The following is a 12,637-nucleotide window of genomic DNA, read 5'->3' on the forward strand; positions in this document are numbered from 1 at the left end:
TCCCACATTGAAACCAGGAAGTAATTGCGTTTGCATAATCAGTGACGAGCTTGATTCAAGGTTGCATTTTCCCCGCTAACATTACATTTCTAATTTGGGTTGGGGGTTCAGTTTTTAAAATATGCATCCCTCTTCATTGTATTACATCCTGTACAGCTGCAAATAACTCGCTTTCCAACTCGCTTTTGGCACCCCTCTTTGGACATTTCACCAGGAAAATGGAGCTCACATGTACCCATACAACCCAACAACACTTACCGCTTTGGCCACTGGGGGCAGTGTTTCAAATTTCGGTAAGCACAGACCGATAAGGAAATTTTTGGATAAGGAAAAGTCAACCTACTGTTTCTGATTTCAATGTGAGATCAGTCTGCCATTATTGTAATCCAGACACCTGATTCATCTCTTTAACATGCCGAAAGTGGATTGACTACAATGCGTATCTGGATATATATATATATATATATATATATATATATATACCAGGTTATAATGCTCTTCTCCATCTTTTTGATTATTATTTTATGAATTACTACTGCCATGATAGATAAAAAATGTACACATTAATAAAATGTAACAACAATTTTACATTTCAAATATAAGTTTACTGCTTGCTTTCCTCTGGCAGTAATAGCTTGATGTTAATTGTGCTTTATTAAAAAAAAAAACTCAGTGCTATTTGCCTGGTGTGATCTATATTGAGCCTAATTTTCATACCCCACAAGACCCCTGAAGGTGTCCTGAGGTATCTGACACCAAGACATTAGCAGCAGATCCTTCAATTCCTGTAAGTTGTGAGGTGGAACCACCGTGGATCGAACTTGTTGGCCCAGCACATCCCACAGATGCTCAATCGGATTGAGATCTGGGGAATTTAGAGGCCAAGGCAACACCTTGAACTCTTTATCATGTTCCTCAAACAATTCCTGAACAATGTGTGCAGTGTGGCAGGGCGCATTATCCTATCAGATAACTATCTGAAAGAGGTCACTGCCATCAGGGAATACCATTGCCATGAAGGGGTGTACCTGGTCTGCAACTGTGTTTAGGAAGGTGGCACGTGTCAAACTGACATCCACATGAATGGCTGTGTCACACTCCCTCCACCGGCTTGTCGTCTTCCCACAGTGCATTCTGGTGCCATCATTTCCCCAGGTAAACGGCGCTCACGGACATGACCGTCAACATGATGTAAAAGAAAACGGAACTTATTGGACCAGGCGACCTTATTCCACTGCTCCAAGGTCCAGTTCCGACCCTCGCGTGCCCATTGTAGGCGCTTTCAACAGTGGACATGGGTCACCATGGGCACTCTGACCAGTCTGCGGCTACACAGCTGTATACGCAGCAGGGTGTGATGCACTGTGTGTTGTGACACATTCCTCTCGTAACCATCATTCATTTTCTGTGACTTGTGCCAAAGTAGACCTTCTGTCGATTCGGACCAGATGGGATAGGATTCATTGCCCTCGCTCATCAGTGATCCTTGGGTGCCCAATACCCTGTCGCCGGTTTGTGGTTTGTCTTCACCTGTGAGTGGTAATGTTTTGGCTCATCAGTGTATATAATTATTTAAATACTCCAGAGGCAGCGCTATTTCAGCTTTGATTGCACCTGCTTAAACTAGATTGCGGATGTTAGTGAATACTGTAAGACACAGATTCTTGCACTGAAATACCACGCGCAAAAATGTCGCAACTGTTATTAAATTCACCCCTCTGAGAATTGTGATGATTTTAATGCACTTTTGATGTGCCCATTAAGTTTCCTAAAGACTGTCATCAGATTTGTTTTGTACTCCTGCTTTCGATTCATTAGTATAAGAGAGTTACTGTAAGACAGATAAGTTTTAATAGCATCTCTGTATACAAACAGTAGCAAAAATGGCATTAGATTTGGTTTTTAGATTAGTTAGATTAGTTTTAATGAATCGGCTGAAAACTGTGATTCAACTATTTATTTGGGTCATCACTCAAGATTGTTCATGGAATTCTCACTATGGCATTTTACATATACAAAAACTTCAGTAAAAATATATGTAGGTAATTTTTTTTATTATTTATTACTATGTATTGTTCATTACTATCAAAACCTAGCATTTTGAATCTCCTAGCCACAGTAATTTCCAAAGCCACAGTCATTTCAAAACAAATACATAAACATCAAAATGCCAAAACGCTGATAAATATTGATATCAATATCATATATACCACCCAGACCTACTATTGTTGGTCTTATGTTTATATTGCATTTCAGTATCTATCAAAATGTACAAAAATTAATGTGTTAGGACTACACTTTACGTGAGAATACATATGAATACTAGTAAGATCAGCGTTTCGAATTTCAATAAGTGCAGACCAATTTTAGCTAAAGAAAAGTCAACCTACTGTTTTCGATTTCATTTTGAGATCAGTCTGCCACTACTGTAATCCAGACACCTGAATCATCTCTTTAACATGCCAAAATTGGCTTAAAGCTGCACTATTTAAGATTTTGTCGTTAAAAATGAACAAATTGCCATTATTGATTGCATACATTTACAATCAATGTTCAAAACAATGTCCTTACCCCGATTCACTAGAGTAAGCCTATAAAAAGTAATTGTATTTTGAGCTGTCGGGTTTGATTTGCCGCAAAACCGCTGGCTTATGATGCTCATCTTTGCGTCATTATGTCATATCCGCACACACAGGAAAGAAGTATCTGCTGTCTCATGTTCCGGCTGGAGAAACTAACTTCGCTGTTCAACTCAGTAACACTCACAGTAACAGTTCAGTAACACTCACACAGGTCAGGACAGCATTGCTGCAGTCCAGATGGATGTTTATCTGTTATCTGTTTGGCGAAGTTGTTTACCTGCTCTAATGCTTGGATATGTTCTCTGGTAGGGTTGTTGAAGCTAATATTGCTTGTCATGCTTTTATGAATCGAACAATATTCGTGTGTTATCCGATCACGATGTGAAGTTACTGTGATATGTTTAATATGTATGACTTCTTGTAATTGTTATACTGCATATTGAAGCTTATTATTTTTACGTTTAATAAAGTATATTTTATCCCCATCATTAATGAATCCTCATTTTATGTTTTTAGTTTACGGTGTTATTGTTTGCATTGCATACACATGCTATTGTAGTAACTGAGGCTGGAGAATATAGTATAAAAATAATAAAGTCTTCTATTGAACTCGTTTCAGCCATATCAGGAGTTTAACCTCTTAAAATGAAAACTGTAGTACAATTCAAACATTAATAGTAGATAAAACACTTGAATAATCATATTAAGATACGTATACTGGGGGCCTGGGTAGCTCTGCGTGTATTGATGCTGACTACCACACCTGGAGTCGCAAGTTCGAATCCAGGGCCTGCTGAGTGACTCCAGCCAGGTCTCCTAAGCAACCAAATTGGCCAGGTTGCTAGGGAGGGTAGAGTACCATGGGGTAACCTCCTCGTGGTCACTATAAAGTGGTTCGCTCTTGGTGGGGCACACGGTGAGTTGTACGTGTATGCCGCGGAGAATAGCGTGAAACCTCCACACGTGCTACGTCTCCGCGGTAACGCGCTCAACAAGCCACGTGATAAGATGCGTGGATTGACGGTCTTAGATGCGGAGGCAACTGAGATTCGTCCTCCGCCACCCGGATTGAGTCACTATGCCACCACAAGGACTTAGAGTGCACTGGGAATTGGGCATTCCAAATTGGGAAGAAAAGGTTAAAAGATACGTATGACCACCTGCCATGATACGTATACTAGTGGTGGCTGAGGAGAGTCCCTTGTTCTCTAAGTGCTTTGAGTGAAATGTCAGAAAAGCGATTTAAGTGTAAAATTCATTCAAATATGTAAATAAGAGTATTGTTTATCTTCATCAAAGCAAGTAATATTTCCGTTTCAAATGTTTAATCGTATAACATAATATCAACATGAAAATAGCACATTATGACTCCACCTCCAGTCATGATCACACACAGTCTATGTCCAGTTAAGCTCAAACTGGGAGACTCATCCGCCAGAAGAGCAGTGCCAGAACATGACTACATAATGTATTCTTTCGCAAATTGTTTGCAATTTTAAGTTTCAACCACAGATGTCACTTGAATGTATGAAATGTATGAAAATGAATGTGTGTTAGATCTACACTTTATGTACTAATACCAACGAATACTAATGAGATCACGTTGGACAGAGCAAAGTAAAACGGGATACATTTCCTTGACTAGAAGAATAGAAAAAGAAAGAGCTGAGGAAGAGAGAATAGGTGAGGTGAAATCTCATCTCTTGCCAGAATAATCTGTCATTTATCAAACTGATAGCAAAGAGAGAAGTGAGGAGAGAGGTAGCGCACCACAAAAACTAAAATCGAGAGGATAGGAATTTTGGATTTGGTCTGGCTCCAATTCTTTCTTCTTCATCTTGAGTCAGGCGGCTCTAGTTATCGTGCCTACGTCTAGATCTTTCTCTTTTGGTCTAAATATTGCATGAATAATGTATGCACCTATGTTTCATTAAAACCCCTCATATTAATAATATTGCTCATGGTGTAATATGGGAATGTGGGGTGTGTGTGTGAAATGAGAAACTGGGAGGGAAGGGGGAATACGAATCGTCTTGCAGATGCTATCGCTTGTGCTCTGTCTGAAAATCCACATTTTAACATGGCCATAATATTCTGCTCTTTTCTTATCTTTTGTTTTCCAAAAGAAAAGCCACTGGCTGTAAGGGTACACAGAACGATGGGCAGGCCAGTTCACCTAAGCACTCAGCCAGATAACTCTGGGAGGCAAATGGGCATGATTCCACAAGGACACTGCAATGAGGTCACTGTTACCTTGTCTTTGTCAGACAAAAGGCTGCAGACTGTACACTGCAAAGCCATAAACAAGGAAAGTATGATCTTATACTGACTGTGTCACATGTCTTCAGCATGTTACTGTGTAAGATAGTTAAACCCCCTTTCCACCAAAATGGTGCAGATGCTGTTGCCGGAGCTGGTGATGTGCGGACCTCTCTCAGAATCAGCCTAAATATAATGGATATATCCTGGATATTCCTATATTTGTAACAAACAAATATGGACATCCCAGTCTTTGTTCACAAGTCTTTTGCTATGTTCACATCATATCTGAATTACCGTTACAACAAGAAGACAAATCAGAGATTCTACTTTGGACTCAGATATTGTTTCATAGCTCCAAATAGATCCTAGCAGTTTTGCTGTTGATGAAAGCAAAATACTTAATTATTATGTTCATTCACCCCAATACCATAAGGTTGGTCACACTGTAAAATCGTCAATAGCAGGTCAAAATTGTTGCTGCTGAAATTGGTATATGCTTACCGAAATTCGAATCACTGCCCCCAGTGGTCGAAGCTGGAAGTGTTGTTGAACATATGGGTAGGTATGAGCTGCAGTTTGAGGGTAAAATTACCACGGAGTGGTGCCAAAAGCGAGTTGTATTTTTAATTGTAAATGATGTAATACAGTCCACAGGAATGCATACTTTATTAACTCTAGACCTGAACCCAGACCCAAACCTTAAACCTGTCAGTGGAGTAAAAATGTAAATATTACTTCCTTATTCCCACAGGACCAGAACCTGTGTGTCGGAGGATGCTCATGCAACACGCTATCAGTAGACCTAGAGGGAAATGTGATCACATTTGAATTTATGCAAAAATGTCAGATGTGATATTGCGCTTGTCAGTAATTCGGCTGAATGGGGTTGATTTCAGGGTACATAAACTTTCGGAAGCAACATGTCGATTCCCCGTGTGATCATTTTGATTGCTTTAACTGTAGAGGGTGCTGCCATTTTGGTTCATTTTACTTGCCATCATAAAAGTGTAGTAAGAGAAGTCATAGCTTTCCTAAAACTCTGAGATCCCCACCAAAGACATGAACAGTTTTAACAAATCGGAAACTAGTCATTACGGTAATTCCATCATCATGTGAAATCAGCATTACTCCTACTTTTGAAAACATATTTTAACATCCAAAGTAATTTAATTCAGTGTCTTAATGCCATGATGAGCTGGCTTTGATGTTACTGTCAGAAATTATTTTAATATATAACCAATATAATTTAAAGCAATCAAATCACACATATGATATTTGTAAATAAAAGCATTTTATTTCAGACAGATGTGGAAAATAAAGTGGCTAGAGTTGCACAGCAAAAATAGGGGAAAAAAACAGAACAAAAACAGTCAACTGAGGGTGCGTCAAGTTGCAACACGCTGCATCAGGCACTTCCAGTGTGGACAGCTTTGTTGATTATAATGGGGGGAATCTAGTTTTGCCACATCACTTTAACTAGTTGTTGGTGTTTTGAAATCTTTATGTTGTGAGGATATTATCCCACCCCAAGCAGGTTTAAGGGGCCAACGTGGAGCCAATTTTTCCGGCCCAGACAGTGGAAATGCGTGGCACTGTGCCAGATTGGGCATCAGCACCATCTCAGTGGAAAAGGGGTATGAGAGTGGATAAATAATGTTAGAACAGTGGTACTCTATGGCTAGTGTTATAAGTGCATAGTACGCGGCTGATGCTCGGCTCACGTTTGTGGTTGTTCTTGCGCTGAAAGGGCAGTGTGTGCCGTTCGGAGTCTTCCTCGCCCTCTTCGTCTGCCAGGTGTGTGTGAGTGTAGTGGTAACTCAAACCTGGGCGGTTCTTGTAGCGCTTCCCACAAACTAAATATGAACAGACACACAAGCAAACAAAGAGACAGTCACATGACATTATTACTGGACTCTTATTAGTAACAGTAATCATACAATAAATACAAATTATAATATTAACTATTGTTTTGTTTTTTTTAATTACAAGGAGCTCCACAAACTAATTACACATTAATTAAATGTTAATACCAAGTAATTACTAAGGTAATTGCACTGTAATATGGAGACTATGAAGTGTCACTTTAAATTCCAAAACATCATATGTGTATACAGTTGCACATGGGAAGTTCACATGTCCTGCTGTGTGACATGCCAAAACTAAAACTATTTTAAACAACATTTAGCTACCTTTATAATTATTGTGTAAGCAGCATTTATGCGATCATGTTAATTTAGAGACTACATGGAATATTTGTACTTTTAAAAATGTATTTGTCACACAAAAGGGCCATTTAAAATAACTAGTGAAGGCAAAAAAAAAAAAGTAAATAAAAATGGTGACCATTTGCAGGACGAAAGATATACACATTCCTTTAGATACTGATAAGCCAAAACATTATGACCAATCACAGATGCGGCGAATAATGTTGATCATCTCCTAACAAGGCCACATTTCAAGGTCTGGGTAGATTTGATAGTAAGCGAATAATCAGTTCTCGTAGTCAACGTGTTGAATGCAGGACAAATGGGCAGGAGTAAAGACCAGAGCAACTTTGACAAGGGCCAAATTGTTATGGCCAGATGACTGGGTCAGAGCTTCTCTGAAACGGCAAGGCTTGTGGGATGCTTTCGGTCAGCAGTGACGAGTACCTGCTGACAGTGGTCCGAGGAGGGACAAACCACAACAGGCGACAGAGTGTTGGGCGCCCAAGGCTCATCGATGCATGAAGGCAATGAAGGCTATCCCGTCTGGTCCAAACCGACAGAAGGTCTACTGTGGCACAAGTCACAGAAAATTGTAATTATGGTTACAGGAGTAATGTGTCACAACACAGAGTGCATCGCAACCTACTGCGTATGGGGCTGTGTAGCCGCAGACCTGTCAGAGTGCCCATGATGACCCCTGTCCACCGTCGAAAGCGCCTCCAATGGGCATGCGAGTGTCAGAACTGGACCTTGGAGCAATGAAAGAAGGTCACCTGGTCTGATGAGTCCAGTTTCCTTTTACATCACGTGAATAGATGTGTACGTGTGCGCCATTTAACTGGGGAAGTCATAGCACCAGGATGCACTGTGGGAAGACGCCAAGCCGGTGGAGGGAGTGTGATGCTCTGGGCAATGTTCTGCTGGGAAACACTGGGTCCAGCCATTCATGTGGACGTCAATTTGACACATGCCACCTACCTAAACATAGCTGCAGACAGGGTACACCCCATCATGGCAATGGTTTTCCCTGATGGCAGTGGCCTCTTTCAGCAGGATAATGCACCCTGCCACACTGCACACATTGTTTGGGAATGGTTTGAGGAACACGATGAAGAGTTCAAGGTGTTGCTCTGGCCTCCAAATTCCCCAGATCTCTGAGGAGAGCATCTGTGGGATGTGCTGGACCAACAAGTCCGATCCATGACAGCTCCACCTCGCAACTTACAGGACTTCAAGGATCTGCTGCTACTATCTTGGCAGTAGATACCACAGGACACCTTCAGGGATCTTGTATAGTCCATGCCTCGGCGGGTTGGCGCTGTTTTGGCAGCACGTGGAGGACCAATAGCATATTAGGCAGGTGGTCATAATCTTTTGCCTTATCAGTGTATATTCATACAAATTTTAACTTAAAATCTTGATAATGAAAAAAGACATGTTATTGTCTAGACATTCCCTGCCTATATAAATGCCGGTATGTCTGAATGTTTATATATTATTTTCTTTCTCACGATGGGTTTGATTATGAATATAGAGTTCTACTTTGTGTTATACACAAACTGTATGCAGACAGTGATACTCACTGTCACACACATATGGCTTGTCTCTGTCCTCTAGGGATGCTGGTTCCTGTCTCTTCCTCATCCCTCCAACACCACATGCCTGGACACATCAAACCAGGACAAATAAACACACACACAGATCAATTTGCAGTTGGCAACCTGTCTCATGTACACAGGTGTTACTAGAGAATCATTGCTATTTTGAATTTTTGGTGCCCCCCACCGCACTTCCTTCAAACTTCAAACAAATCCTCTTACACAGCATTAATTACACCTCACACAGTTATCATAGCATCTCTTCTACACACTGCCTGATAACTACAGTATGTGGGTATGTGAGATCTTAGAGGATGTAGTGTGCCCCAATTAACAACACAGAAGGTGGGAGAATTTAGGGACTAGAGTTATCTAAGACATCTACAGGCAAAGTTTTGTTTGTTCTCCTTCCATGCATTTCTGCTTAACTAGACAACTGCAATTTGCATGTGTTAGAAAGCAAATGGGATGCTGAATTGTAATTCAGATCTGAATTTATGAATGGAATGATATACAAATAAATGTATATAAATGCTTAAAGTGTAGATTTAAATAATAAATTTAGTTTTTTCAGTATGAATTACCCATCAACATGTAACAATACACACAAAATAGAGGGGTTTTTCAACACTTTACAATTAGGTTCTATTATATCTATTGGTTCTAAATGCATTAAGAATCATGAACTTATAATGAACAATATTTGTTACAACAATTATTAATCTTGTTTAATGTTAACGTATAAAAGTACAATTGTTCATTGAAAGTTCATGTTAGTTTATAATGCATTAACTTATGTTAACATATACAACTATTAGTTTTGAAAATGTGTTAGTATTTGTCGAAATGAACATAAACCAAGATTAATACCTGCTGTAAAAGTATTGTTCATTGATAGTTCATGTAAACTAATGTAGTTAACTAATTTAAACGAATATTACCTTATTGTAAAGTGTAAGCGTTATTATATATTATTAATCAATGTTTGAAATGCCAACTATATATATATATATATATATATATATATATATATATATATATATATATATATATATATATATACAGGTGCATCTCAATAAATTAGAATGTTGTGGAAAAGTTAATTTATTTCAGTAATTCAACTCAAATTGTGAAACTCGTGTATTAAATAAATTCAGTGCACACAGACTGAAGTAGTTTAAGTCTTTGGTTCTTTTAATTGTGATGATTTTGGCTCACATTTAACAAAAACCCACCAATTCACTATCTCAAAAAATTAGAATACATCATAAGACCAATAAAAAAAAAAACATTTTTAGTGAATTGTTGGCCTTCTGGAAAGTATGTTCATTTACTGTATATGTACTCAATACTTGGTAGGGGCTCCTTTTTGCTTTAATTACTTCCTCAATTCGGCATGGCATGGAGGTGATCAGTTTGTGGCACTGCTGAGGTGGTATGGAAGCCCAGGTTTCTTTGACAGTGGCCTTCAGCTCATCTGCATATTTTGGTCTCTTGTTTCTCATTTTCCTCTTGACAATACCCCATAGATTCTCAATGGGGTTCAGGTCTGGTGAGTTTGCTGGCCAGTCAAGCACACCAACACCATGGTCATTTAACCAACTTTTGGTGCTTTTGGCAGTATGGGCAGGTGCCAAATCCTGCTGGAAAATGAAATCAGCATCTTTAAAAAGCTGGTCAGCAGAAGGAAGCATGAAGTGCTCCAAAATTTCTTGGTAAACGGGTGCAGTGACTTTGGTTTTCAAAAAACACAATGGACCAACACCAGCAGATGACACTGCACCCCAAATCATCACAGACTGTGGAAACTTAACACTGGACTTCAAGCAACTTGGGCTATGAGCTTCTCCACCCTTCCTCCAGACTCTAGGACCTTGGTTTCCAAATGAAATACAAAACTTGCTCTCATCTGAAAAGAGGACTTTGGACCACTGGGCAACAGTCCAGTTCTTCTTCTCCTTAGCCCAGGTAAGAAGCCTCTGACGTTGTCTGTGGTTCAGGAGTGGCTTAACAAGAGGAATACGACAACTGTAGCCAAATTCCTTGACATGTCTGTGTCTTGATGCCTTGACCCCAGCCTCAGTCCATTCCTTGTGAAGTTCATCCAAATTCTTGAATCGATTTTGCTTGACAATCCTCATAAGGCTGCGGTTCTCTCGGCTGGTTGTGCATCTTTTTCTTCTGCACTTTTTCCTTCCACTCAACTTTCTGTTAACATGCTTGGATACAGCACTCTGTGAACAGCCAGCTTCTTTGGCAATGAATGTTTGTGGCTTACCCTTCTTGTGAAGGTTGTCAATGATTGTCTTCTGGACAACTGTCAGATCAGCAGTCTTCCCCATGATTGTGTAGCCTAGTGAACCAAACTGAGAGACCATTTTGAAGGCTCAGGAAACCTTTGCAGGTGTTTTGAGATGATTAGCTGATTGGCATGTCACCATATTCTAATTTTTTGAGAGAGTGAATTGATGGGTTTTTGTTAAATGTGAGATAAAATCATCACAATTAAAAGAACCAAAGACTTAAACTACTTCAGTCTGTGTGCATTGAATTTATTTAATACACGAGTTTCACAATTTGAGTTGAATTACTGAAATAAATGAACTTTTCCACGACATTCTAATTTATTGAGATGCACCTGTATATATATATATATATATATATATATATATATATATATATATATATATATATATATATATACACACACCGATCAACCACAACATTAGTACCACCTGCCTAATATTGTGTAGGTCCCCCTCTTGCCGCCAAAACAGTGCCAACCTGCATCTCAGATTGGCTGTTATCTGAGTTACCGTAGACTTTGTCAGTTCCAACCAGTCTGGCTATTCACTGTTGACCTCTCTCATCAACAAGGCATTTCTGTCCACAGAACTGGCGCTCACTGGATGTTTTTTGTTTTTGGCACCATTTGGAGTAAATTCTAGAGACTGTTGTGTGTGAAAATCCCAGGAGATCAGCAGTTACAGAAATACTCAAACCAGCCCGTCTGTCACAAACAATCATCCATGCGATTATCTAATCAGCCAGTCATGTGGCAGCAGTGCAGTGCACAAAATCATGCAGATACAGGTCAGGAGCTTCAGTTAATGTTAACATCAACCATCAGAATGGGGAAAAAATTTGATCTCAGTGATTTGGACCTTGGCATGATTGTTGGTGCCAGACAGGCTGGTTTGAGTATTTCTGTAACTGCTGATCTCCTGGGATTTTCTTACACAGTAGTCTCTAGAATTTACTCCAGATGATGCCAAAAACAAAAAAACATCCAGTGAGCGGCAGTTCTGTGGACGAATAGCCAGACTGGTTCGAACTGACAAAGTCTACAGTAACTCAGACTACCGCTCTGTACAGTTGTGGTAAGAAGAATCTGAGATGTGGGTTGGTGCTGTTTTGGTGGCATGAGGGGGACCTACACAATATTAGGCAGGTGACTTTAATGTTGTGGCTGCTCGGTGTATATATATACATACATACGTACATACATACATACATATATATGTACAGTTGTGCTCAAAAGTTTGCATACCCTTGGAGAATTGGTAATATATGTACTATTTTTAAAGAAAACATGAGTGAGCACGCAAAACACATTTATTTTATTTCTTATGGGATTCATATTCAACTATAGGTTATAACAGAACGGCACAATCATAAAACAAAACATGGCAACAAAGAAAAAAATGAAATGACCCCTGTCCAAAAGTCTGCATACCCTTAGTTCTTAATACTGTGTATTGCCCCCTTTAGCATCAATGACAGCGTGCAGTCTTTTGTAATAGTTGTCTATGAGGCCCCAAATTCTTGCAGGTGGTATAGCTGCCCATTCGTCTTGGCAAAATGCCTGCAGGTCATGCAAACTCTTTGGTCGTCTTGCATGAACCGCACGTTTGAGATCTCGATGATATTAAGGTCAGGAGACTGTGATGGCCACTCTAGAACCTTCATCTTTTTCTGCTGTAACCAC

The 12,637-nt window shown here is 39.6% G+C and overlaps 1 protein-coding gene across 1 annotated transcript in view; it reads right to left on the reverse strand.

Moving 5' to 3' along the window:
* The window catches only part of LOC127422461 (zinc finger protein neuro-d4-like), a 117,313-nt gene that overhangs the window by 34,402 nt on the left and 70,274 nt on the right, over positions 1 to 12,637 (reverse strand). Inside the window, 2 exon segments of the mRNA XM_051665990.1 lie at positions 6,566 to 6,697; positions 8,635 to 8,713. Of these exon segments, the coding sequence (XP_051521950.1) occupies positions 6,566 to 6,697; positions 8,635 to 8,713 (211 nt within the window).

Source organism: Myxocyprinus asiaticus, chromosome 31 (genome assembly GCF_019703515.2).
Source record: "Myxocyprinus asiaticus isolate MX2 ecotype Aquarium Trade chromosome 31, UBuf_Myxa_2, whole genome shotgun sequence".
NCBI classification, from domain to species: Eukaryota; Metazoa; Chordata; class Actinopteri; order Cypriniformes; family Catostomidae; genus Myxocyprinus; species Myxocyprinus asiaticus.